Source organism: Lepeophtheirus salmonis, chromosome 8 (genome assembly GCF_016086655.4).
Source record: "Lepeophtheirus salmonis chromosome 8, UVic_Lsal_1.4, whole genome shotgun sequence".
Taxonomy (NCBI): Eukaryota; Metazoa; Arthropoda; class Copepoda; order Siphonostomatoida; family Caligidae; genus Lepeophtheirus; species Lepeophtheirus salmonis.
Window position 1 is genome coordinate 36,335,128 of NC_052138.2, and position 27,440 is coordinate 36,362,567.

At 31.3% G+C, this 27,440-nt stretch overlaps 1 protein-coding gene across 1 annotated transcript in view; it reads left to right on the forward strand.

The window, feature by feature from the left end:
• LOC121123371 (uncharacterized) overlaps positions 1 to 27,440 on the forward strand; it is a 232,570-nt gene that overhangs the window by 193,629 nt on the left and 11,501 nt on the right. The window contains exon 4 of the mRNA XM_040718492.2: positions 20,685 to 21,052. Coding sequence (XP_040574426.1) covers positions 20,870 to 21,052 — 183 coding nt within the window. The 5' untranslated portion in view covers positions 20,685 to 20,869. The remainder of the gene's footprint in view (positions 1 to 20,684; positions 21,053 to 27,440) is intronic.

Consider the following 27,440-nt stretch of genomic DNA (forward strand, 5'->3'; position numbering starts at 1 on the left):
ATTCTTTCAGAATGGTAGTTTTGTAATCTTTTATATCCAAGTTATGAAGCCCAATTAATTCATAGAATTGTTTAATAAAAGGATTTTCTTTAAATGCTCTTATTATTTACTCCGATAAGATAATTATTTTTCCTAGAATTACGCATTACTTAATTAATTCAATAAGTTTTACTCTATAATATGTATGTGCCTTTTCCTTCTTAGAAATCATGGCATACTGAAGTGATTATTTCTTTATAAAAACTCTCAAAAAGTGGCAACAAGACGTTTGAAATAATAATGAAACAAAAAAAACACATGTAACTATGTGAATTAAGTTTACTCCTTCTCGATCAAAAATACTAGTGAATCATAGTTGGAGTTGTAAATCTTAAGCGTTCTTTGCGTACAAGATGTTTGTTATTCGGAACTTGAACGGTGTTTATTTTTATTTTCTAGAGCTGTTATTATTATATTTCATTTTTGAGGAGAGAACATCTAAGTGTAAAGTGTAACCATTAATTTTATTGCACATGAATGATGGAGAGTAACGCTGAAGTGTACGTCCTGGTTGGCCTCATAGTAGAATCGAGGATCAAACGCTGAGTATTTCCCGCATATTTTCATGTTAATCTTCGATGTTTTTTTTACATAGCAACAATGCTTACGATTGGCAACCTTAATTATACTTTTGTAAAGCACGGAGAGAATAAAGTTGTTATTTTTATCTACAAAAATAACATCCCTTATATTGGCAAGAGACAAGCAATGAACTTAGAGCAGTGAACCCCTTTAAAACCGTTAGAATTCAAGGTGATACATTTTTTTACCCCCAGAGTCGAACTAACAGTTTCTTTTGTAATAGGAAAATAGAAATGACAAACTCTAAATATTATCCCACAACTATAAAAATTTGTAATCTCGAGGAAAAAAATTTAACTACCAGATGGTTAAACAGGAACTCATTTTCATTTACTACAAAAAATGAAGAAAAAAATGTAATTATAACTGAGGTACAATATATTATCTAGAAATTAGGAACCACTAACTTACTCTGAATCTTAACTATTTAGTATTTTAAGTAAATTAACGGATTTTTTATTTATTTATTTATAGTGTCATACTCAAACAAGAGAAAATATGAATCAGAGCAAAACTTGTTATATTGAAATGGCATTATGTTGTATAGGAATTATAATTGATTTACCATGTTTGGTGAAAATAGTTGGTGTGATAAACTCTAGTCATAATATTTCAATATACACCAAATCAATGATTTAGAAAACAATTAGGATGATGTAGATGGATTTGTTCTACATAGAAACCGGATATATGGACCAGAGTCCACTCATGATTCATGGAGTTGATATCTGTCTGGGGCATTGGTATATCCATCTCTTTTGAAAAAGTACCTCACTCGATGGATATTATCCCCTTTAATGGAATAATTATTCATTGTGCAGATATCCTTTAAACATCCAAATCTATTTCTTTATCAACCATTGGCTCAAATACACATCAAACGCTTTATATCTTGTATAAGATCATTGTATACTTCTGTAAAAACTTAGAAGTTTGATAAAAAGAAAAATACTTCAACGAAATACCCCAGTGAGGAACAAAGAAATATTTCATTCTTTATCCACAGTTCCTTCTTTCAAACTCTTGAAATCTATTGTTTCCTAAGTATATTTGCTATCCTATTCTAAAACAAAAAATATTTCATTGATTTGAGTCCTTTACTGTCATTGATGAACATGACCAACAAACAACTCATATCTATAATACAGAATCTATTTATAAGGAGGAATTGTTATTGTAGTTTGAGACACTTCAAGAAACAAATCTGAAACTATGAAAGATAGATTGATTCTCTCTACTAGCAATCTTTATCAAAAAGCCGAAAAAAAATACTCCAAAGCTGTTTTAAACCCTCGGTGTTGAAGATAGGTATAAATTATTTTTTATATATTTTAAAGCCAAATGTTTAAAAATTCTAAAACCATTTTTAAAATGTCTGCAATCTACCTTTAACTCAAGTTATCTTTGTTTACAGTGGAAAAGAGGTGTTTTTTTATTCAGAGGCTCATAGCTTCAAGACAAATTGTATGAAGCAGATATTTTAAAAATGGTTTTATAATTTTTTTAACATTCGAATTTGAAATATATTAACATAATTTATCTTTATCTTCAACACTGAGGGCTTTAAACAACTTTGAACTTTAAAAATAGCCAAAAATGACAAAAAATGTTTTGTATTTTTAAGAAGAAATAAGGCCATACGATAAATTGGAACTATCTTAAAATTCAACCAGCTTGATAAAAGTGGAATTTGGAGTGTATTTGTTAATATGAAAAAGTTAGACATGATATTAAACAATAAATTTATTCAACATGTCCTCCCTCAGCAGCCACCATCTTCTCCATCCTGCCCCTAAAGGATTTGCATACCTTGATGACTTCCGCGGAATCGACAGCATTCCACTCCCTCGTAATGGAGCCCGGTAACTTTGTGGGGAAGACCGTAGGGACCTCTTCTTTCTCCTTGGCAAGCCACCTATCATTCTGGACGTTGTAGCTTCTGTTGACAGTCCAGTTCTTCTCGTCGGAGAAGAAGATGATTCTTCCTCTATGGCTCTTCAGGTCATTGAGGAGACACTTACACTTTGGTGAGCCTGGTGGCCTTCACGGATGCCATGAGGATGTGTTGTTTGGCCATTCGATATGACCTGTACCCGAAGTCCTCATTCACAGCCTTGGAGACCAGCTGCTTGCTCACTCCACGGTTCTTGGCCAACCTGGACAAGGAAGTCCCCGGCAAAGCCTTGATGGACTTCCGGAGGCCTTCAAGGAAGCGGGGAGTGCGGATTAGATCACTTCTCATGTTGTGGGACTTGCGGCAGACCTTCCCCTCAACCTCCCAGGCATTGAAGACCCGGTACACCGTGGTCTTGGGGTAGTTAAGAAGCTTGTAGATAGCAGAGGGCTTGTGTCTCGCGCGAGCCAATTCGAGGATGGCGTCTCTCTTTGCTTGTTCCATGTTGACTATTGTTTGTTGTCAAAACAATTGTGGTGGAAGTTATAGTGTATTGTTCACGCAACCTTTTAGATTAGTTTGATTTACCCCCGAATATCGACATTATGGATCTGGATGAAGTTTAAAGTAGTTCCAATTTATCGTATTTGTACTATGCTGTTCTTGTGCATAAAAAAAGGGAAATTTTGTTTGGTAGTGTTATTGATTAATTGAATACGATCTACAATTATTTACGATATATAGTAATCAAATGAATTTATCTTGCACGCCTTCTGTCGTTAGTCTTATATTTATTCTTAAGTACCACACATAAAAATCCATCAATGTGTTGCAAAATAATTCCTTTCAGAATGCCATAGCGGTTACAAGACAAGGAAATCATCCACTGTAGCACTTCATTTTCTTAGTTTGTACGTTTTTTTTATTAAATATTTTCATAAATTAAAATCAACAGCCTTATATTCATGACAACTATACATATCTTCAACATAAAATCCAAAAAGATATTTTCATAAATAATTGTAAAACTAATAGCAGAAGATCTATACTTCCATGAATGTGATAAAAAACATTGTTTTGATTTTTATATACCACTGATAGCCAGTTGAATTTTCAACTGCATGGTAAAATATTTAGTTTCTCAAGTAAATGATCATAAAGAAAAACTTTTATTAAAATTCAAACTTGAGAGTCAAAAAGGACTCAAACATTACATGGTAGGTGTACAAATGATAATATTTTATTAGAAATATTGATAATGTTCTTAAGCATTCATAACAATTTCACTTATTTAATTATATTGCCTAATATTATTATTGATATTTAATCAACTCATAAATTTATTAAGATCTACTTCAATGCACAATTAGATACAACACAACAAAGTTGTGTTATAGTAGCAGCTACGCCATATCGTATCTCCTTTAACAAGACTTCTCTTCCTTTAAGTTTGCGTATTCATTGGTCCTACTAATTATTTAAATAATAAATTTGTGTTATACAAATGTTTATTTAAATTTTACTAGCTTTATTTGTTTTTATTATTATCAGTTTAATAACGTGTTAATGTAAAATAATGGTGTACGCCCTAAAAATCCCACATGGATACACTTGTCGTATCTTTAATTTAGTATCATTAGCAATTGCCATCAAATGCGCCCTGATTAAATAATCGAAAGGGCTAGTAATTCAATATTTGAAGTAGTTATTAATTGCCTTTCCAATCTGTGTATGAGAGTGTCTTTAAGTAATGTCTAGATGCTGGCAAAAAGTTATGTGGTTGCTATGTGCATCAAATATTTGTATTGTTATAAAAAAAATAGTGCTTTTTGGTTACTGAAGGTTTGCAATCTACTAAAACAATGCTCTTACATCACTCTTACAATGATGTTGTCTTAACTATATCTCATCCAATAACGTTGCGTAAAATTTTTATGCAAATTAGAGTAGAAAACATTGGCTTGGAAGCATCAATGCATCATCTTTTTCAATGACACCTTGGTGATATTAGAGTAGATAGTTCAACATTTATTAGCTTTCCATAAGATCTTTGGGAATATCATCAGGCATGGAAAGGTATTTATAAAAATTCCATCGACATGAATGATCAGATACTGTTTGTACTCAATGGTTTTTATTGCCCCACTTTTACCTATGCAATTTGGAAGAAAATGCTACACGTAAGATAATTTTTAAAGAAGCTTCATTTATTCGAACTTCTAATTAATTTAAAGTTAAATTATCAATCACAATTTTGGAGATTGACAGTCCTTAGGACATTTCTGTATATTTAAAAAAAAAGGGATGTGTTATAGAAGATCTCAAGCCACTTTTGGTTACATTTTTTCATGCTCAAGTGTCATAAAATCCTATTTTATATTTATTCAACAACGTCATTTATCTTGTATTTTTTTAGGTCAGAATTGACTGTCCTTCTCTGGTGGAGATTCATTACGAGTAAAATAAACCTGTCAATGTTTGCTACCGCTTATCCTACTTTTTAAAAAGATAATTGGATCCTTAGATTGTTGTTTAATAAGCAGCAAGTCGCATGTGTGAAGATTGTTCTGAAATTGAAAAATAGAAACATCATTTTCAAATTTCAGTTTGTTATACTGGGTTGTTATTGAAATCTGAACACATATTAATTCAGTAATGAATAAAAGTTGAGTTATTGAAATTCATTTATATTTCGATATATTAAAGCATGAGCAATTAGTTACAAAATAAAAAATAAAATAGCTCTCTAGTCGAGAAAATCACATCTGAACGTGATCAAAAAACTTCCATTCGCGCACTCCAAGTAGTTGGGGGTCTCCAGATCTACCTTCAGCAAGTCCAAACGTTATATAGTAAGAAGGGATCTGTCAAAAAGGCCAAACTGTACCTGGAGATGTGAAAGAAGACTGTTCATGTCAATATCCTCAAGTCCATGAGGGCCTATGCAAAAGATATTGAGGTTTAACAGAAGAATGTCCAGAGAGCTATCTAAAAAATGTGCCTTGACACCAACAATATAAAAAAAAACTCTCTGCCGTCACAAAACTTGTTTGAATGAGTCTTTCCTGTTCTTTTGAACTCTTTTTTGACACTTTGGACCCCCTACAGCCTTGATGCTAACACTCTTGACTACTCTTTTTGGGTGCATGTAGAGGGGAAGGCCTGCGGTGTTCTTCATCCAAACACCGTGGCCCTCAAAGTCACTATCAGATAGCAATGGGATACCACGACAGAGGATTAGATCCGTAGCTGGTTCCAGGCCTTCCACAATCATTGCCTCTATGGGCGGCTACATTAATTATTAAGAGAGCTGAGATACACATCTAATGATTAATTTTGTTGAAACTCTATTGCTAATTAATAAATGATATCATGTTGAAGTTTAAAATTCACTTAGTACCTTAATTAACCCATATAAACTTATTTTGATTTTGCTAAAATGTCACCTAAAAATAGTTACTATGCTCAAAATAAATTGAGATATTCATACATTAAGATCTCTTATCAAATAATTCGTGCACCGTTAAATGTGATTTATTTAATTTGCTGTTGGCTTTTTATTCTAATGCAATCATGCCTCTAAATCCGAAAATCAGAACAGCAGCATTGTCTTCAAAATCAGACATTCAAGATGTCACTTTTTTTCTTTTTTTTTAAGATGAAATGGTATATACATATATAAAAATGTCATATTAAATGTTCATCTTATCCTTTTTACGAATTTATTTTTGATATTTATTAGATATGAAAATCTCAACATTTATACATATGTATGTATTTTTTTCTTCTTGATGGAGAATAAGATTATTCAACTTTATTTCTCCCGCTTTCTTTTTCATTTCTTTTTGTCCCTCTTCAAACCATTTTTAATGTATTTTATTTAGTGGTAAAACCATTTTTGTTTGGTCATCAGAAACAATATTCAAAAGTGTACAATAAAAGAAATTTTTAAAACTCAATACTTTTTTGTTAGTAAAACAAAGTAGTCCAGCCTCTCTAAATTTGAAAGTCGGTTCTTTAATATATATATTTATTTTCATATAAGCACGCAAGGTCTTACATTAAATCAAATTTACAATATTGTATATATAATATCTTTAATTGTCAAAAAGTTACCAAATTGTGTAACATTTATATATATAAACAATTTGAAAAAATCAATTACTCTCCTACATCAACAATTACACTGATTTTTAGTATCAACTGTCGATTTTCTTGTTATTTAGTATTATATTGGTACTCTAAATCTTGGTTTTATTGAACTCGAATCGCCTTCAATAAGCAAAAAAAAAAAAACAATTATCTACAATTATTAAATAAGGAATAGTCCAGCAGTTGGGGTAAGCTATAAACTAATTTAGAAAGGTATTTTCACTTCTTTTTGGAAGAAACGTTGATAGATAAAATGAAGAGCTCTCTATGTGAATAGTTCCTTGAAATTTTTCACTGGTCCATTTGAAAGTATTCGTTTGTATTTATCTTACATTTTTAATCGAACCATGTCAAGCATTTATAATTACAAGGTGAGGAATCAAAAATTAGAAAACTTTGAAAGCCGTTTCACTTTTTTATCTTTTTAATTTATGCCATTTTTAAGGCAAACTTTTGATGTTGGTAATTCAACAATTTTCTACACTTTTTATTCAATATGTCCCCCTCCATTCTGAATGATGGTTTCAATACGGGGGCAAACAGAAGCACAGCTGGCCTGGATTAAGTCTGAGCACTAATTGTTCCACTCCTCCGTGATCACGGCCTTCAGGGCATCGAAATTCGAGGGAGAAATCTTGTTCATTTTTCTCTCAAAAAAGCACTAAACAGTAAAGTCCAGGGGCTCACTTCGGGTGAAGACGAAGTGCAGAAGTCTACCTGCCAGAAGGCAGTCATGCAGAAATGCTGCACCTTCTTGGACGGGTGTTCCGGGGTGCCGTCTTGTTTAGATAGATAGTTGTCTCTGAAGAACGTTATCTTCAACCATGGCAAGACATGGTACCTGTAGACCTTGTAGTAGATGTCCTTGTTGATTTTCTCATTGGCCTTGAAGAAGTAGGGAGGCATCTTGCTGCAGCGGACGCCACCGTGCCGAGGACTATGACCTGAGCTGGATGTTTTCCTGAAGGTTCCCTCGATCTCAGCTTTTCTTCAGCCAAGAAGCCATCATTCCTCCTGTTCAGAATAGCGTAAACTATTTTTTTTTTTTTAATTCTATTTTTTTTTCATCATTTAACTTTTATACAGTACATAAAGAGGGCTGTGAAAGGTGTATTGCAGTTCGACCAGAACCATGGGCTTAGTGTACCATCCCACCCCTAATAAATATACGGCCCATCATTTTACATCCATTATCGTTATAGGTTCTTAGGTATTCATAATGATATCCTTCATTCAATATTGATATTATGCAACTATATTGATATTGATAATATTCGTCCCTACTCACTACCAACTAAAATTGTGTGGATCCTTATTTAATGCGGAAGACTGCAATACCGCCCACTTCAGTCTCCGTCTGGTCTAGTTTAGTACTACATATCAGTACTAAAACTTTTAAATTTTTCCACGTCACTCATCTTTATTTCCTCTTCTTTTTCTAAATCAGTTTTTGAACTGAGAGTCCAGAGGACCGACGGCCTTAAGGACTAGTCCTAAAACTGGACTGGATAGGAACAAGTAAATAAGAACTGACAAAAACTATTATCCACCGAGAATTTACCGATAATCCACGGATTTCAAGTCTTTTATCCTTATCTTTTGACAGGAAAGGTTCAAAGATACAACAAAGATCAAATCTGTACTAAAAGTATTATTTTCTTGTGTCAAACGACGTTATCTTTCTTATTTAACCTATATCAGAATGACAACTGTAGTTTTTCAGTTCCCCTCCCCCTCATTATCCATATTCTCAATATCAATTAGTTAAACTCAAATTATGTAAATCTTGTTAAGCTGTTAATCCACAATTATTGAATAATAATGACATAGTGAAGGAAAGAATTGGCTATTATCAACTGATTTTGGGCCTTTTCCCATGTTTTTTTTGGAAAAAACTTTGTGAAAGTATAGATTTTTTTAAATTCAGGTAAATGCTAGTCTCAAAATGACCAAAGGCACAAATTACAGCTAACCGCATCATTTATTTGCCACGTGTAGATTTAGCATTGAAGCACAATTTTTTAATTCATTTGAACAAGATCTTTAACTTGGCGTTTTTATTAGTTTTTTGTGAGTTTTCTGCGTAAATCGTAAGTTAAAATAAAAAGAATATTTAAACTTATATATACAGTGTACACTTCATTTTAGATATCAAAAAATATTTGTAGCTCTCAATGTTTTCTTCTTTTCCGTGGTAAGGGGTTCAATGATTCCTTGAAAGTAAAAGATTGCCGAGTCCTCGTATAGATAATAATGTAATCAGCCCCATTTTTATTTAATTTTATTATACATATATATATATACAGGGAGCGGGGATCAGATTGTCGCCTACTTTAAACATTGATAACTTGAAGACGATATTATCAAATAAAAAACCGGTTACCAAATAGCAAAGCTATTCTCGTCAGCTGACAAAATGTAGTTCAGTTAGCATCATGCCGTCATCATATGAGGAGATAAAGAGCTATAAATAAGTTGAACGAGGAGCTTTCGAGGTCCGCCGTAGTCATGGCATTGGTTAATAATGGAGGTGAAATCTCCAATTCAACGATTGCTTCAACCTTAGGAGTGAATTTACGGACTGTTCAGCGTATTCGTAAGAAGCTAGAGGACACCTGGGATATTGATGCCACCATAAAGAGGGCACCCAAGGAGGAGGGCGCTGACAGGAAGGTCAGGGACACCTACTTTGTCGACAAGGTGAAGAAGATGGTTGAGGATGACCCTACCAGGTCCATGAATGTCCAAGGGGTGGCTGGAGACAGGCTCTGGGTGTGGCGACAGGACTCAGCACACTGCCATGTGTCCTAAATCTCCATGCAGTGGTTAACCGAGAACTGTTATTACGTCGTGACCAAGGATTTGTGGCCTCCTAACTCTCCCGACCTTAATCCTTTGGACTATTTTGTCTGGGGCTATGTCGAGAGACATACCAACAGACATCCCCATAGCACAAAGGTCAGCCTGATGGAGTCCATCAAGGAGGTATTCGGCAACATGGATAATGAGATGGTCAGAAGAGCCTGCGGCCGGTTCAGAGGCTGTATTGAGGCCGTTATTGATGCCAACGGTGATTATATCGAATGAATGGCTACTATATACCTATATGCTCGTCATAGTTTTAATTTTCAATAAAAAAGTTAAAAAATGTATATTTTGTGTTGTTTTTTGTAGAAAAATATTTTGGCGACAATTTGATCCCCGCTCCCTGAATGTTCAAGAAATGAATATAAATGCATATTCGTATGTTTGTATGTACACATCTAATTTGTCATGTTAATTTATCATATGCAAAAAGTGACAAGAAGCTTCTAATGAATAACTGACTTGTGCATTGTTGTTCTAATTAAATTTTAATAGAAGTATGAAAACTCACTTTGCATGAATATATGTATGACACATCAAAATAAGACAAATTTTCATTTATAATTTATGTTTTATTTTTACCAATTTTTTATTTGTAATCCTAATTTCTATATTAAAATGTTATACAATGCAATTACGATGAAATTTTAAATAGAAGATTGTTTATGTAGATATATATAGGAGCGTAAGCATGGGGTTGGATAGAGAGTTGTAGCCGATTTTAATGAATTTTTGCTATTTTACTAGAAAAAAATTTAATCATTAGGGTAAATAATGCAGCAGAGAACACAATTTAAAAAATATGTTTTTTTCGAAAAGTATATTTTTTCCAAATAGCTACGGATTTCGGAATTTTTTTGTCACAAAATTTAATTTTTAAAATCTTTATCCATACATTTTTATTTTTTTATCAAACCAATTAATATTTAAAATTAAATTTTTCAAAACCTACTCAAAAATAATAAATTTTTCAATTTTTTTTAAATGTACATTAAATTTTTATTTCTTTTCCAAAAAATTAATTTTTTGGAAAAGAAAATTTAACTTTCTATGAATAATTACGGATTTTTGATATTTTTTTCCAGAAAAATAATATTTGATTTTTTGTTTTCAAAACATTTACTATTTAAAGTTAAATTTTTGAAAAAAATTTAATTTTTTGTAAATAGCTATTGGTTTTTTTAAAAAAAAATATTTTTGGATTTTTTTTCAAAAAAAATTAATTTTTTATGAATAATTATGAGTTTTGATATTTTTTTGGAAAAAAAATAAATTTTTAATATTTTTTTCAAAAAACTTACTTTTGATTTTGAAAATTTTTAAAGAATTTAATTTATTGTGAATAGTTAATAATTTTTTACAAAAAAAAATTGATTTTTTTTGAAAAATAAATCCAAAAAACAAAGCTACAAAAAAATATCCTACGGACGCTCCTGAAATAGTATTTAAAATACATCAGGTTAAATATACTATAATATTGTGAGATATGATGATGACATTTAGGCGTTTTAAAACAATTCATTTTCTAAAAGGTCAAATTCAGTAAAAATATTGTTATTGGTGTAAATCTACTATATTTTTTTGAGCCAATAGGTCTTTTGGAATTCGTAATTAGAAAAATTAATTTTCTTTTCCTAAGGAGTTGTTATTATAATTTAATTCCTGAGTAGTGAACTTCATTTCCTACTAGATTGATATTACCAATTAATTTTAAACTCATTGAATTAATAGTGTATGCTCATAATAGACGGAAAGTAACCTTGAAAATTTTTGCAGATTTATAATTGTAATTTGGACTCTGAGTAGAATTGAAGATTGTCATTGGAGTAATTCTTGCCAATTTCCTTTTCCTGCTTTTCCCTTGTATCTGCTCTCCTCCAAAACATTCTTCAAATTGTCAGGCCATGCTGATTTTCATCACTAAATATGTGTCCTATTTTTTTTACTGTTTTTGTTTTTTTAAACAGACAATTATTTAGGCTTAGTGCTGTAATGTTCAATATTCCGAGATAATTGTAAAATTCTTTAAAAACAGGGGAAAATAAGTTCAAAGAATAATAGATAAACAATCGAGTTGAATATGTTCTATGATCCTTCTACGAATTCATACGAAGCAACGGATTTGACTCAAATTTAGTATGCGCTATTATTGATCGTATTCCTACTTGCAACTCTAATATAGGATCTGTAACTCAATCTAACTATGAGATCTGAGGTGTTTAAGATTTAAAAAAATATCAGCTGACCTTTCACCTCTGAAATATGGTATTAAGATGAAGGCTTGTGAGAAATCCCTCACAAAAGTGGGACAGATCTTATGGCTACAGTTGAGAGATAGAGGGATAAAAAAAATTGTGATTTCATTGTGCCAGATGTCCAGGCGCCGTGTAGAGACAATGTTGTCTGCAGAGGGGAGCATTTTGAAAAATAAACTTTGTCTACAACTGTTAATCTCTTGCAAGAAGAGTTATTAACCTAGCTTTTGTAATTTTTGAGAATCAGGTTGTCAAACTTAATAGGATTTTTTCCAATTTGATTCACCAGACATTTATTTTATAAAAAAAACTTTATAGTCCAGTATTTTAGTAAATAAATGCCCATAAACTTCAGTTGTTAGTAGGTGAGTCCTAAACGTTATTTTGAGGGTATTTTAGAGGAAAGTCAGAATGTATTCATATTCCCTTTGTTTCTTGACCTATTAATCAAAATCAAAATTGAATGGTTGCATTGACTAAAACTGAATAACTGTTGATTTATAACAAACCTAAATAAAGGGCGTACTTCTACAATAAAAAGCCCCTAAAGTTCAGTTGTAATCAACATATTGCATATGACTTAGTATGTACAAGGTTTGGCCGAAAAACATGGATTCCAGAGGTTGTTTTATAAATACTTTTTGCAAATGTGAGGTACTTGGAAATGAGGAAAATCCGGAAACGCCCTTCACGGTCTCTTAATGGTCTTATCATCCACGAAACAGTTGTTATCGTGGCAATTCCTGGAAAGATCTTTTTCATCATCCTTCCAGGAAAACCAGGCTCCTGGAGCACTTCACAATGTCCATAATCCTAGACACCTCAATTTCAGCATCTAAGATATCTGAGATGCCCTGTTTTTTGGTCTTCTGCTCATTCATGATAACGAGATGACGAAATGTTTAAATTAGTTTGTTTATACACATAGAAATGACTGAACCAGACTGTCAAAATAATCACTAAACCTTCCTATATTCATGAAAAAATTAAAGTTTATTAATCATTCACATTTGCAAGCCAACCATTTAGATGAATTTTAAATAACCCATTCACCCTGCTTATTACTTCCCTAATGTAGTCCAACATTTTAATGACTTTGACGTTCTTCTTTCAGAGTGGAAGAATAAGTAATTGACGAAGAAGATACAACTAAATATTTATTTACAGCAAGATTTAGCTCCTAGTACTTTTATTTTTTTATATTTTTCTAACATTTGGCTTTCTAATTTCCTTTCATCTTTGTATTTTCGATATTGAAAGACCTTCAGGGCCTTGAATTCGAATTAACAAAATACATTCGAGAGCCAAAAAAAATATCTTTAAATAAATAAACTAGAAACTACTTACTTACTAATACATATATATATATAAGTATATGTACTTATGTACATATAAAATAATAGATAAGAACTACGTAGGTATACTTGAAAATAAAGTCAGCTCAAGTTTATAACCAAAGAAAAAAACAATGAAAAAATATGAAGTATTAAGACAGAAACAGAGTCTTCTAACTTCTTAAAGTCTCATTTATTTTAGTTTTTCTTCAAATATATATACCAGTTTGTGAAAAAGTTTTGAAACAATTTTTAAGTCTAATAATTTGGTACCTCTCCAAGTGTTAAATAAAAATAACCATTCGTATTGATATTTATATTGATTTTGTAGTCGTTTTTTTTTTAATATTTGTCAAATGTTAATTTTGTATACTACAATATGTACATTGTTTTCCCATTCAATATATAACCTTATCTATTGAGCCCTTTATTAATTCACTGGTCCTTGAAAAACTACTACCCACTCTTGTAGGTAGACAAATATCTTAAGGCAACGTTTTTATGTACACATCTGACTATTTGCTATTCCACGTATGTACATACATATATTAGGATTTTAGACACTGAATAATTTAATACAACTGTCATATATCTTTACAAACCCTTGTTGGTTTAATCACAGAATGTCTTATTATTTTGTTCACATAGAAAGTATTTTTTAAGTGTTTATTTTATTTTATCAGGCCAAAACTCATTTATTTTAATATTGTCAGGCCTGTCTACTTACAAATATAAAATACGGGGGTGATCCTATCTTATGATACACATTATATTTTCTTCAATTTTCAAGAATAAAATTTAAATCAAAGGTTTGTGAGGATATTTATTTAACAACATGATCTGAAAATAGTGATTGGCAAACTTTTATTCAATATGTAAGCCCTCAGCTATAATAATTGCCTCAGTATGAGCCCTATATCCCTTGAAGGCCCTAACTATGTAGTCAGACTCGAACTTGGTCCACTCCTTCTTGATAGAAGCCACTAAAGACTTGATACTAATGTGAGACGTAGCATACACCATCTCCTAAAGACCTGCCTATATAAAGTAGTCCATGGGTTTTGGATCTGGAGAGGAGGGTGACCACGTGTTGAGGTACCAAAAGTCCGTAAAGTTGCCTCTCAGGAATGCATGTGTCTTTGTGGAGTGAAAATAAAGTTGTCCACGAACTTTTCTCTGGTCCCAGGGAGCAATTTCTTATCCAGAAGTTCAGCATCTGCATTGAGCCACTCCTTCCTCTCTACAAAAATGGGAGAGCAGGCTTTGCCTGTGCTAGCCACAGACCATGGTGGTAGTGAATAAGCCCCTGGCACGATAAACAGTGGTAAGGTTGCACCCGAGCTCCTAAGATATGGCATGAGGGGCATGCTGCGAGAGAGAAGCTTCAAAATTTCACTCCTTTCTTGCCCCATTTTACTCATTCTCATTTGTTTTGTTTTTATTGAGTCGAAACTTTACTTCAGGAATCTTTAGTCACAAAACCTATCGGCGTGTAAATTTCTGATTTGTTAAGATTTAAATTAAGTCTACCACTATATAAAATAGACCTTGTATATATTAGTAGATCAAGGGACAACGCACTCGAGATAAATTAGTATCTTGCACTAAATATAAGTAAGTAGAACTCATGGAGACTTCAAGAGATTTAAATATACATATTGTACAGGGTGCAGGAACATAACTTCTTTATTTGTCATGCATGGCATTCATGCTCAAGGAGTAGTAGCGGGGTATTTGTGTTTTCATTCAATATCATACATTGGATTAGTAAGAAAAGAAAGTTCCTTCGAAAATAAATATATCGAATATTTGTTAAAAATTAGAATAATTACCATTTAAATTCTGGATTTTTTTTTTCTTGTGGTTTTCACTGACAAATGACATATTAAATAAATAAAAGAAGAAAGATCACGTAGTAAAAAAATATTATACATAAATAAACATATTAGTTTATAATTATCCTTCTCTCAATAGAATTTATCTAATTATCATTATACACATATTACAAATCAAAAACACTTAAATAAAATCCCTCAATATACAGAATTCGGAAGACGGATACACGCTTCTAAAAAGAACGGAAACAAGAGAAAATAAGAATAAAATATAAGAAGCAATTGGCCATTAAAACTACCAGAGATCCAGATGTGTTTTTAGGGAATTCAGCCAATGAAGTTGTCCAAAATTGCAACTTTCAGAATGTAAGAATATAAATTTGACACTTAAATCAACATAAAAATTAAACTTTTTGTCGTATTATATTTTTAATATGGCTTTTAAAATCAGTGTTGTCCCTCTTATCAGTCCATCAAAAGCCTTATTCAAAAATTTTATCACTCTTATAATCTCTTAAAACCAAGGTAGATTGATGATGACATTATTTGGCAAAGGTTGTGTCATGGTACTTTTTTTATGTCTGATTTGAACGTTTTGTTAAGAATTAGAACGATTCCTAACGGTTTATTAAAATTTTTTGGGAGAGATACATCTCTAATTTTTGTATATTTTAAAGCAAATTCTTATTGAAGTAGGGAGCATTAGAGACCATCATCATTACATTACTAAACCTTTCCATACTTAAGGATAAATGAAAACAATCTACTACTTTTTTTTTATAAGTATCATTTTACTGGTATTTTGATTTTCTTTACAAATGTTTTTAGAGGTAGAGTTCCTATCAAAAGTTTTTCTATCCGCTTTAATCAAAACTTTTTTTTTATATTTCTGAGTGAAAATACTACTAATATCTAACTAAATCTCTCTCTCACACACACACACCAGGGTTTATTATTTATTTTCATTAAATTAAATCCCTTTCTGGACGACACATATATTATTAATCTCCCTCATTCAGCAAAAAATAATTATATAAGTATATGCCTCAGAAACTCAATCTCAGCCTTTCAATTTAGGTAACTGAAATCCCTACATATTTTGCAATATATATGAAAAATATCTATGTATACATGTAAAATATATATTTAAAAGATATCATTGAGAAAGTTATGCTACACACACAAAAAAAATATATATATATATATCCAGCAGGGAAAAAAAGGGGAGAACGTTTGAAGAAAGAAACAATAATATGGTAGAATATTGAATTGAAGCCGTATGGTTAAAATATATATAAATAGATAATAATAAATAATAATTTGTGAAATTGGCTCAAGTCCAAAATGGTCGAATTTCAAGGATAATATAGAGGAAAATTGTATAGAGATAATTTGTACATTGTAAAAAGGCGATTCATGGTATGGTTTTATTATGTTATTGTTAGAATGAGCGTTCTAGAAATTATGACCAACCGGCAAGCTTTAAAAAATAACAAAAATCAACATGGAAATCCAAACAATTTGAAGAATATTTTGGGGGAAATCAGCTTCGTTGTCTTGACGTTTCTTTTTTCCCCTCTTTATTTATCAAGAAAAAGTTGGATCTTAAATATATGAATACTCATTTTCGTTTATAATTACTTTCTTAGAAAAAAGGACAACAAAATACTTGAATGCACTTAAACAAACGTCTCGAAAACGATTACAATTATGAGAAACAAGAAGCTCATAGAAATTGAAAAACAACAATAAAATTGCATAGAGACCAAATAACGAAAACACAAGCAAATGACGGTCTCTATCTTTTTAGAGTATAGCGTGCAGCCGCAGGAATGAAAATCCTTCTTAACTCTCCCACATTTGTAGGTTCCAACTGTCACAGTTTCTCCGCAATAAAAGCCATACAATTTTTTTAATGGACGTTTCATTAGATTAACTACAAGCAAATACGATGAGAGAGGCACAAATCTCACTCCATATCTTTGCCAGGTAAATGGCTTGAGTTTCACCAAATTGTCGATCTTATATTCTTCTCTAAGTTCAACAACTTATAATGCACAGAATTAGTGCTACTCTTCCTTTACTTTATATTTAGATGTTATCTCTTCAAAAATAATAATGATAAAAGCTTCAGGAGCAAAGAAAACACCTTTCAGATTGTAGCTACAAAAAGTAATGTGCACGTCTAATCTAGAACTCGATATGTTATTCTGCTTTTGGGGGATTTTTTTTTCTTTTCACAGGAGCTTATTCTGCTGTGGACAATCAAAAGACTTCCTCATCGAAAATTTGAGGCCTCTCAGGTCATTTTTAAGCCTCTTGGACGAGTCCAAATATGAGTTAAAAGTTGTACTTTTAGTTATTTTTTTTTATTATTTAGTTTCCAGTCAAATATGTTGCATATTATATTAAATAATTTAAGGGGTGTAACTATCAGATCTGCTAATGATTTACAGTTTCCATATTGAGCAAAGGTAATGTTTGGTTTTTTTTTTTGTTCAACAGCTATCACTTCAACTAGGGAGTTCAATTTTTCTGTGTTATGTTTTATAAGAGAAGAAACAGCAAATCATTGAGCACATATTTTTAGGATTGGTCCTAGGACCATTTCCTAAGTATCCCTACCCCCTTTTCAGGACTGAGGACCAATGAGTCCAACCTACAGTCTCAGGTATCGTTTCATTTTCTTCACTCTTATCTGGGAGGATTGAAAAATATAAAAATGAAGAAAATATTGAATGATTTCTTGAACGTACAAGGTATATTCAAAAAGTAAGGTGAATTTGTACTATTTTTTTTTTTATTCATCAATTTTTATGTTGTCCCCTTCAAAATAATCCCCTCAGATACAATACACTTGTGCCTACACTTTTTCCAATCCTCAATCACTTCTCATAAGCACTTTTAGGTGCAGGCCTAGAGCTTTTCCAGCGATGTTGTCTTTATTTCAAATATATATATTTATCATAAAATACCAATAAGGACCTGTCCTATGACTGACACATTTTATTAGGACCGGGCGGATAGGACTTCAGTCTAATTTAGACCCCTTAAATTGTTAAAAACAAGGTACACAATATTTTTACTGATAAGCTAAATACTAAAATATATATATATAATTTACAGAATTTTGACTCATAATTTATGTACATAGCATAATAGACAAAGGCAGTACACACTATCATTATATTCCATTATATATATTGTGAAATTACTCAAGATCATGCAGGAGATGATAAAACGAAAGATAAAAATAGCAAAAGGGCTTAAACCTTTCAATTTAATACATTTTTTCGTTTTACTTTCCTTCCAGTCAATTGAGTCTAATTTAAATTGATTTTCTTTTAAATAAATAAAAATCCTAGCCAATCAAAAGGGAGATAAAAAAAATACAGAAATAGGTAAAGAGCTTTTCTTTTCTTGAATGATCTCATTACTATAATCTCTAAATTTTATCAACTCCTCATTATCTCTTGAATATTATTAGCCTATAAGAACTCACAAAATATTTAACTCAGGGGCGTCTGCAAGATTATATATATATACCAGGTGTGGAAAAAGTACTGAGATCTGCCTTTAAGTAGTCATTAAAATACTCATAATTGATCAGGATGATGATGTAGATGGAAAATTTTATATTATAATATTTTTTACTATAACAATGCCTATTAATTAAAAAATTTGGCCACCATCAGCCTCAATAACAGCCTCCGCCCGCCTCCGGAATCCCTTTCCCACATTGGCAATGTAGTCCTTTTTCATGATCCTCCACTGCTGGTTTACTGAGGTCTTCAGGGCATCAATATCCAGGTGGCGGACTTTGCAGGCCTTCTTTTCAATTTGGCAGTAAATTGAGTAATCCAGTGAATTCAGATATGATCTCTGAGGTGGCCAAAGGTTCTAGGACAAGAAGTTCATGTTGCTACCCGCCCGCTCTTGTACAATATTAGCAGTATGGGCTGGAGCCCTGTCCTACTAAAATACGTACGTGTCCTTGTTGGACATTCTCATAGTCTTGGTTATCACATTTTTCTTCAATGCCATCAAGTAGTCGGCCGCAGGTAACCAGTATCCAAAAGGAAACTAAATTTGAGGCATTTTTTCTCCTTTTGATACAACAACCCCGCCATCACCAGTGTTGGTGATTGTGATTTTAAAACCTTTTTACTTCTAAAAAAAGGAATGATTAAAATAATAATACTAAAAAAGTTATCCACTTATATTTTTTATGGAAAAAAAAATTACTATTAAAATTGAACAAAGTCCCTTGGTATATTTTAAAACCATTAAATTGCGAGACTAAAAAATAATACAAGTTACAAAACCTTTATATGACTAGAAGGCATATAGTACATAGTATCTCAGCAAATATTTTATTGATATAATGTTTGTTTTTTCTTTTTAAATATGTTCTTTAATCTTCATTTTTTTTAGTACTATTTAAAAATAATGTTGTATTCCGTAAATAATATTTTTTAAATAGAAATTATTATCGCAATTTAACTTTATGTGGACAGCTGTGGGTTTTTTAATTATTATTTTTTTTTTAATGGCTGTGGATTATTAAAAATAAAATCCAACAAATTTAATACCACCCACCCACTTTGATAATGAAGCACCTCTAAGCTTTGTTTCCTTAAACCAACACTCCAGTTCAAATGAAGAGCCCCCTTTCTACTCTATTCTATTTTCATCACTTTGTGCATCCATAGAATCCTGGGCTAAGAGAGGCATGGATTGTATGTCGAGAATTTCAGTCCTTTCCTTTGCTGCAGATGTTGTTAGGAATTTTTTTAAACTGAACTTTCTCGTCACTGCTTTTTGGTTCATTAATGTTATTACTTGTATCATTTTCGTGAGAAACATCTTTATGCTTCAGGAAATCAGATCACTTCTAATACATATTGGGACAGCTTTTAGCTAAATGACCAGTTTAATACATTTTGCACATGTCTTAAGTAAACCCGAATTACTCATTCTGGTTTTTCGAAACCTTTAATTGGAAAAAACTCCGTTATTTCATACTCAGGGATTATCCACTTTACCTAAGCTGTTCTTCCCTCAAACATTTATCAAATTGTCAGGGTTACCATATTATTTTTCTCTTTTTTTACAAACCCAAAATGCTTAGAATTTACAGCCCAATGCATATACCTATTTGAAAAGTGGGGAAGAGGGGGGGGGGGCATTTATTATCATTAGATTTCCTATCAAATTTGAAGTAATATTTTATAGCTCAATAAATTCCTTCTCTTGGAAATTTATTTTTTAACTCCATGATTTCTTTTTGATCTAATGTGTATCAAACAGACGCTCTTTGAACACTCCTCAATGTATATTCATATATTTACATATGTAGATATTTGTAATTTAAGAAATAACATTATAAAAAAATATTTTCATATATATGTATATCTAAATATCTGTATACTTTGCTTTGAGGCATAATCTGTGAGTAAAAAGAGACCTATAAATTCTAGTTATATTTGCACTTTTAAAATACATGTTTCCCTTTTCTAACAAAATTATGTACATGTATATTACATATATTTGTATAACTTTGGTTTTCTGTCCATTTCTGTATATATATATATGTATAATATCATATAGTATAAATATGTAAAGTTTATGGAAAAGAAACTTTAAAATGGTCAACTGTTATATAAAAATATGACTATGAAACTTTTACGCATACAAAATAACGATATCTTTATCTCCTTTGTTTCAGAATCCTCACACTTTCAAAGCCCCTGAGAACTACTACTACTACTACTACTACTACAAATACAAACATGGAGAACGAGGATGACAATGCAAATTGAAACGTTTCTCATTCAGACGAACTACTATGGGTCAAGGAGGACGGATTGATGGATTTTGTTTAGGGTTTTTCCTCAGTCAGAATATCTTAGAATGCTCCTGGGATTTCGTGCACTTGTTCTCTTTGCCTTTCTGATCCGCTCTGTCTCCGTTACTTCACGAGAGGCATGTCCTTCACCTTGTGAATGCAAGTGGAAAAAAGGGAAGGAAACAGTGTCATGTCCGAACGATAACTTTAGTATCATTCCAAGGATGGAAAAACATTCGGGAACTCAGGTAACGTTTAAAAAAGTCAATCAAATGTTGTTTCGAAGATAAAACAATAACAAAGAAACTTTTCAGTGGGCGAAAACATGAAGTCAATTTGTAGATTAGACAGAGGAAAAGATATATAGGGTTGGCTTTAAGCTTTCAGTCTCAATCTAGGATATAGTCAGAGGGCTTAAATATAGGATGTTCGAATATATATTTACTTTTGGTTGAACTAAAGAGTGATTCGACTGTACTCAAATAGTTTAATACAATAAACCAAGTGATTGAGATTTTTTTTTTCTATTTAAAGTTTAAATTGAGCCTTAATTTATAAGCACAAGAAATCCGTTGCCTAAGGATTCTACATTTATTTTGCAAAATATTCTATATAATGTTTCTATAAGATAATAGGTCGATTTTTGGTGTAACAACAAGCAAAGTTGCCTTAATTGACATATGAACCCTTCCCTATAGCCTGTAAAGTTATTCGTCGATTATGAGGAGTTTAATTTTTTAGTTCTACTTTGCCTCTTTACTCCACCAACAGTCGAGCTAAAGACTCAACGATATGGACATTTAGAAAGGTTCCGTAGGGGAATAAAGCAAAGTGTTACTTTGTCCATTGATCCTACAAAAATCGACATAATAAGTTGACATATTGATGTAAGTTCCTATACTCTATTTCTTTAAATTAATCCATCGAGATAGATAAGAATGCAAGGCAGTAAGGAATTAGGTCTCTGATACATAAAATTGGCATTGATAAAAGAGTAATTAAATTTATTCTTTAAAAAAATATAAAATAAATCAGGGATAGAGGTTAAACGAGGAAGGATTTTCTTTTCATTTTTCTACTTTTTAAATAAAGAAAAAGTCCTTAGTATGTAAGTTCATGATTTTCGTCTATTATGTGTGGTCTGCTGAGAATTAAGAGTGTATTTTTTTGCCTCTTTGCTTTCATGTACTCTTTACAGCACTTATGTAAAGAAATAAAAAGGTTTTCTTTTCTTTTTTCTGTTTGTTTATGACTCTAAGAAAGTTTATTCATTTAAAAAGAAAAAAAGGTCTAATGACAGTGGTTAAAAGGAAGTGGATTTCAGCTATTTAGCTACTTTACTATAGAATTAAAAAATTGTGCTCATTTAACCTCACCAAAAAAAAAAATAACAATGTTGTTTCTTGAACAGACCACACAGGGGTTTTCATAGGCCTCCACCAAAGAAGTTCAGATGTTGATTCATGGTAAAAGTTTATTCTAAAGAACGTGCATAATTTTTTTATGAATTGAACTAAAAGAAAATTGATTTCTTTGCATATCTCGAAGATATGATGACTCAAAAGATACTCTACCAAAGGGTCGACCAGTGGGTTTAACGTTTAATACGCCAAAAACAGTTTCAATGATACATAAGATAAAGGGATCGTCGACGGTTTATCAGATAATAGTTACGGGTGGTCCATTGAAATCGAATTAATTATTAATTAATGAAGGTTGAGTAGTTGAAATGAATTCATACTTCAATATATTAAGGAATAAACAAATTGTTACTTTTTTATTTTTAAAAGTTTTTTTCAAAAATGATTTTTTGTGAATACCTGAGGTTTTTTGAAAATTTTTTCCAAAATTTTTTTTTTTGTGATTAATTATGGATTATCCAAATTTTTGAAAAAAAAAATTTATTTTTGAGAAAAATTATTGATTTTGACTTTTTTTTCTAAAAACAGACAAAATTTTAATTTTTTTCCAAAAAATTGTTCTTCTGGCTGTAATTTTTGTAATTTTTGTCCAAAAAATGTAATATTTCAAAATTAAATTTTTTAAATTTTTTCAAGAAGTTATAACTTTGGAATTCTCAAAAAAATTCCAAGAACCCAGCCCCATCCTGAAAAAATATATCTATAACCAATTTTCCGGATGCCCTTGTTTTCAATTGTACTTCCAATGTGACCAACTTCATTCATAGTTCCTAATGCGGTGGACAGCCTAGTTCGCCATAAAAGAAATTTAAAATTAGAGACTATGAAGAAAAAAGAAGAACCACCTGACAAACAGTTTATTTCGATTATTTGTTTTATATTATATAATTTTTTTCAAATAACAATAAATATTATTGTACATAAAACAGAAATAAGGTAGCAATTTGTGTCGATATATTATCTGCCTAAACGTGGGATGACCATATTATTTCAATACCGGGTGTTGCATGGAAATTAAGACATCATACAATTTGAATTTCTATAACATTTATTTCTGTAATAAATAGGTTCAACTATATCATTATTTATTTTTTAATTTTCTTCACGCACTCCTCGAGAATAGTTCCTTCTCCATGCAGTCACCCTTGGCGATGACCATAGCCTTCAGGTGGCGAATAAAGGCTAAAATACTCGTTACAGATAGTCTCCTTGCTCATGATCTCCCATTGCTCATTGACGTAGGACTTCAGGTGGGGATGTTTGGATGGCATATATTGCAGCCCTTGAATCAATGTGGGGTCAGAGGCTATATTCAAGCGAATTCAAATCAGGGTTGTAGGTGGTCACATTCACTAGAGTTAGAAGTCCTGTTTGTTCCTGTTTTGACTTATGCATTTTTTTTGCGGTGGCAAAGCAAGCCGCTTGTGACGATGTAGACTTTGTGTCTGAAGACATTTAGTTGGTCAAAAATAACTGAGGTAGCTATTCCCACACGAGAAGTGCAGAGATCTTGATCATAAATAGAGGTAGATCGGGCTACGACGGGCTACAAGGTGTGGGTTTTAGGGCAAACTTGTGGAATTTGGCCCCAAAATATGATAATCGCTACGATAAAAATAGTCCAATATATACTAATGAGAAATAAATATAATAACCAATTGATGAAGTCAAATATCACACAATAGGGGTGTCTGCAGGAATTATAGACACGTATTAAATATTTATTCATTTTTATTTTGTTATGTAGGGGCGGAGGGTTTCCTTGATTTTTTTTTTGTTCGCAGTATTTTGGTTGTTTTTTTTTAAATAAATCCTTACAAAAATTTCTTATGAAATGTTTTTTTCCAAACGAAAAATATTCTAGTACAAAACCAAAGTTCTTTATTTGTATAATCAAATCGAAAATAACGTCATCCATTAGTAGTAAAGGAATTATTTTACAATATAAATAAACGTCGGGCTGTAATGTTCGGGCCACATATTTTCGGGCTCGGGTCTTACAAAGTTCACCTCTAACCCCAGCGTCTTTTTCTTAGCTTTTTTTTTACTGCTAGAGTGACATGTGATTCAGGAAAACAAACATAGACCCAGTAATTTTTGGTGCAATTTCAAGCATTGAAATTTGTTTACACAATCTTAAGTAATAAAAGTCACTAAAAGTGTCTTCCATTCTATGAAACACCCTGTATGTGTGTTACATCTACAAATAAATATGATATATTGTCAAAAGATATATTATTAATCAATTTATATATATATATATCCAAAAGTATATTCCTTTCACATAAAATTTTCCACTTTTATGGTCGATTGAATCCTAGACAGCCCACAGTATATATCCCTTCATAAAAATCCAAAAAGCCGTGGCTTTATTTTTCCTTTTTTTAAGCTTTTATGCTAAATTTCTTTATTTTTCCTTTGTTATAATACATACATTGTAAATGTACATAATTTATTGATATGCTTGAGAGCAACAATCTGTAGAGAGTTAATTAGAGCTACATGCTTCATTCAGATTCATGCTCTTGAAATAATGATAATACCACAGACAAAAAAGTTACTATGTCATGCTATAAACGCGATGGAATAGGCTACATAAAAAATATAATTCTATATGTTTCTTTCCTTTTTTTATGATGGATGTAAAAATATAACAAACATATATATTTATAACAAAAGTTTGTGATAGGAACTCTAAAAAAATTAAAAGCACAACGAAATTGGATATTAAAATGACTTAGAAAAGGTGGCAAAGAGAGTTTTTACATCAATTGGGTAAAATGTAAGATTGGGGAAAAAGAAATTTGAGCAAGTCCGAAACGACAAAGTGGAAGAATAATTCTGTAAAAAAGGCCAAACTAGACCCGAAAGAGCCCATGCTAATCCCCCTCAAGTCCATAGGGGTCCATACAGGAGATCTTAGAGTTTCACACCAGACAGTCCAGAGAACTATAAAAAAAATCAGTGAAATGGGGCTTTTGAGGGTCGTAGAGGCCACTTTTGAAACCAGCAATGAAAGTGACCATCTCTTCCGTTGCAAGGCTTCTTCGAATGAGTCTTCTGGCCCCTTTTTTTACACTTTTGGGCCCACTATAGCTCTGATACCAACCCCTTTGACTACGCCTTCAGTGTCCGTAATCCAAACACTGAGGGCCTTAAAGCCACTGTCAGCTAGGACACTCAGGACGCCGTGACCAATGAATATATCGTTTGCATGTACCAGGCCTTGTGCTGCCTCTCCAAAACCCTCATTAAGCTAAGGGTGGCTACATTTATTATTCAGAGAGCTCATAAACACATTTTTATATTATTAATTTTGTTCAAATTATATTGTTAATTAATAAGTTATATCTTGTTGAAGTTTAAAATTCAAAGTGTTCCGACTTTAATGGACCACTCAGTAAATCAAAAATTGAGGAATACTTTCAAGAAAATACTTTTAATTCTAAAAAATGTTTCGGATTAATACTAAAAAGTTACCTATAGCATCTTTTTTTTTTTTTTAAGGTTCAGAGCCATTTTATAATATTTGTGGTTCAGAAAATCCCAAATTACTACGAATGGGTTAGCATGCATACTATACACACAGTTTTTCAACACTATACCTGTATTTAAAATACAATATTTAATTAAGGAATATTCAAAATCTTTCAGGACATGACCAGTCACACAATCAACCTCTTTATATATTCTTTCCTCAGAGAAAATTTATAATGAATGTTCACAAAATGAAGGGCAAACCAATTTGACCAGAAAAGAATAGAATAAAAATTAATATTCTTTTTGTTATTGTTAGAAAAATATGCTGTGTATGTATAATCATAATGATATTCAAGACAAAGAAAAATGGAGGGAAAAAACTTATATTATAAATTGACGAAAAAAATTTAATATTTGGATTTTTTTATCAAATATGATTTGTGATTCATTGGCGTGGTCTTTTTTTAGATGCCTTTAAGTGTGTATATACTATGCACACAATGTACATAACTACACACGTTGGAGGCTGTAAAAATATTACAAATAATTATTTTTTATAGCTGATAAGGAGAAAAAAGAGGTTTATATTCCATCTAGTTAATGAGGACCCATTAGAAAGTGTAATTAAATTTACATTTGATAACGTAAAATAAAATAATAATAAAGAATAAACGGGGAATTAATTAAATATAACATGCATACATGTATTTACATGATAAAGAGAGGTTCTGTTGAATTATCTTCTTCTTCTTTTTTTTACATTTTAATGATGCAATGGAAATTTCCTAATGATACATGTTCCTTTTGCAATATGTGCAGTAAAATGAAATCCATTATATTTCCAGTAGATGGCTTCAGTAATGTGTATCTTGCGTTAAATAAGTGCAATCGGTTTACGCTAGGGGGTGCTAGAAGGATAATATTTTGTACTTAAAAAACTTTCAGAGAGTTTTGTCATTGTTTGAATAAATATTGATCACATTGTATTAGTTTCGCAATTTGATTTATAGAATTGGTTTACACCAACTTCATTACTCTATAAAAGTGATAAGGCGCATTATTCTGAAAAGTGGCCTCTCAATGTTTATGATTCCTATTTTATATAATTAGGGTTATTTTTTCAAAATAATATATATAATAAGTAGGAGTGTACCAGATGCATTGGAATTGGTATCGTAATTCGCAAGAATATGCCTTTTTTAAAGTATTGCAATCGGTTATTGGGTCAATAATGTCGATTCCATCTATACTTGTGCTTACTATACACATTATTAAGCAAAAAACAATAATTTGATTATTTCAAATGGTCAATCTATAAAAAGAAGTAAGGATCATAGTATATACTAACTTAGATTTAATACTATGGGCTCTTACCTGTAGGGGGCCCAGATAAAATCATTTTTTCTTTACTTTTAATATATAACAACCGCAGGAATAAATGACATGTATAACAAAATTAAGGTGAAAAGGAAAAACTATTCAGAAGTGTGGGCAATATATATGAGCCAACCAGGAATAAATTGACTCCTGGGCAAAAGATGAACTAACTTTAAAAAAATTAATTTACAATTATCAACAAAAAATAAATATAAAGATGATTTATATATTTGTCTTTTTTTGTCAAGCCTCAATTAATTAAATTAAAAAGTTAAACATTAAAAAAAGTAAATTATTTTCTTATTTGTTTATATAATTCCTTTACACGTAAAAGGAATCCGAATTGTTCATACAGATG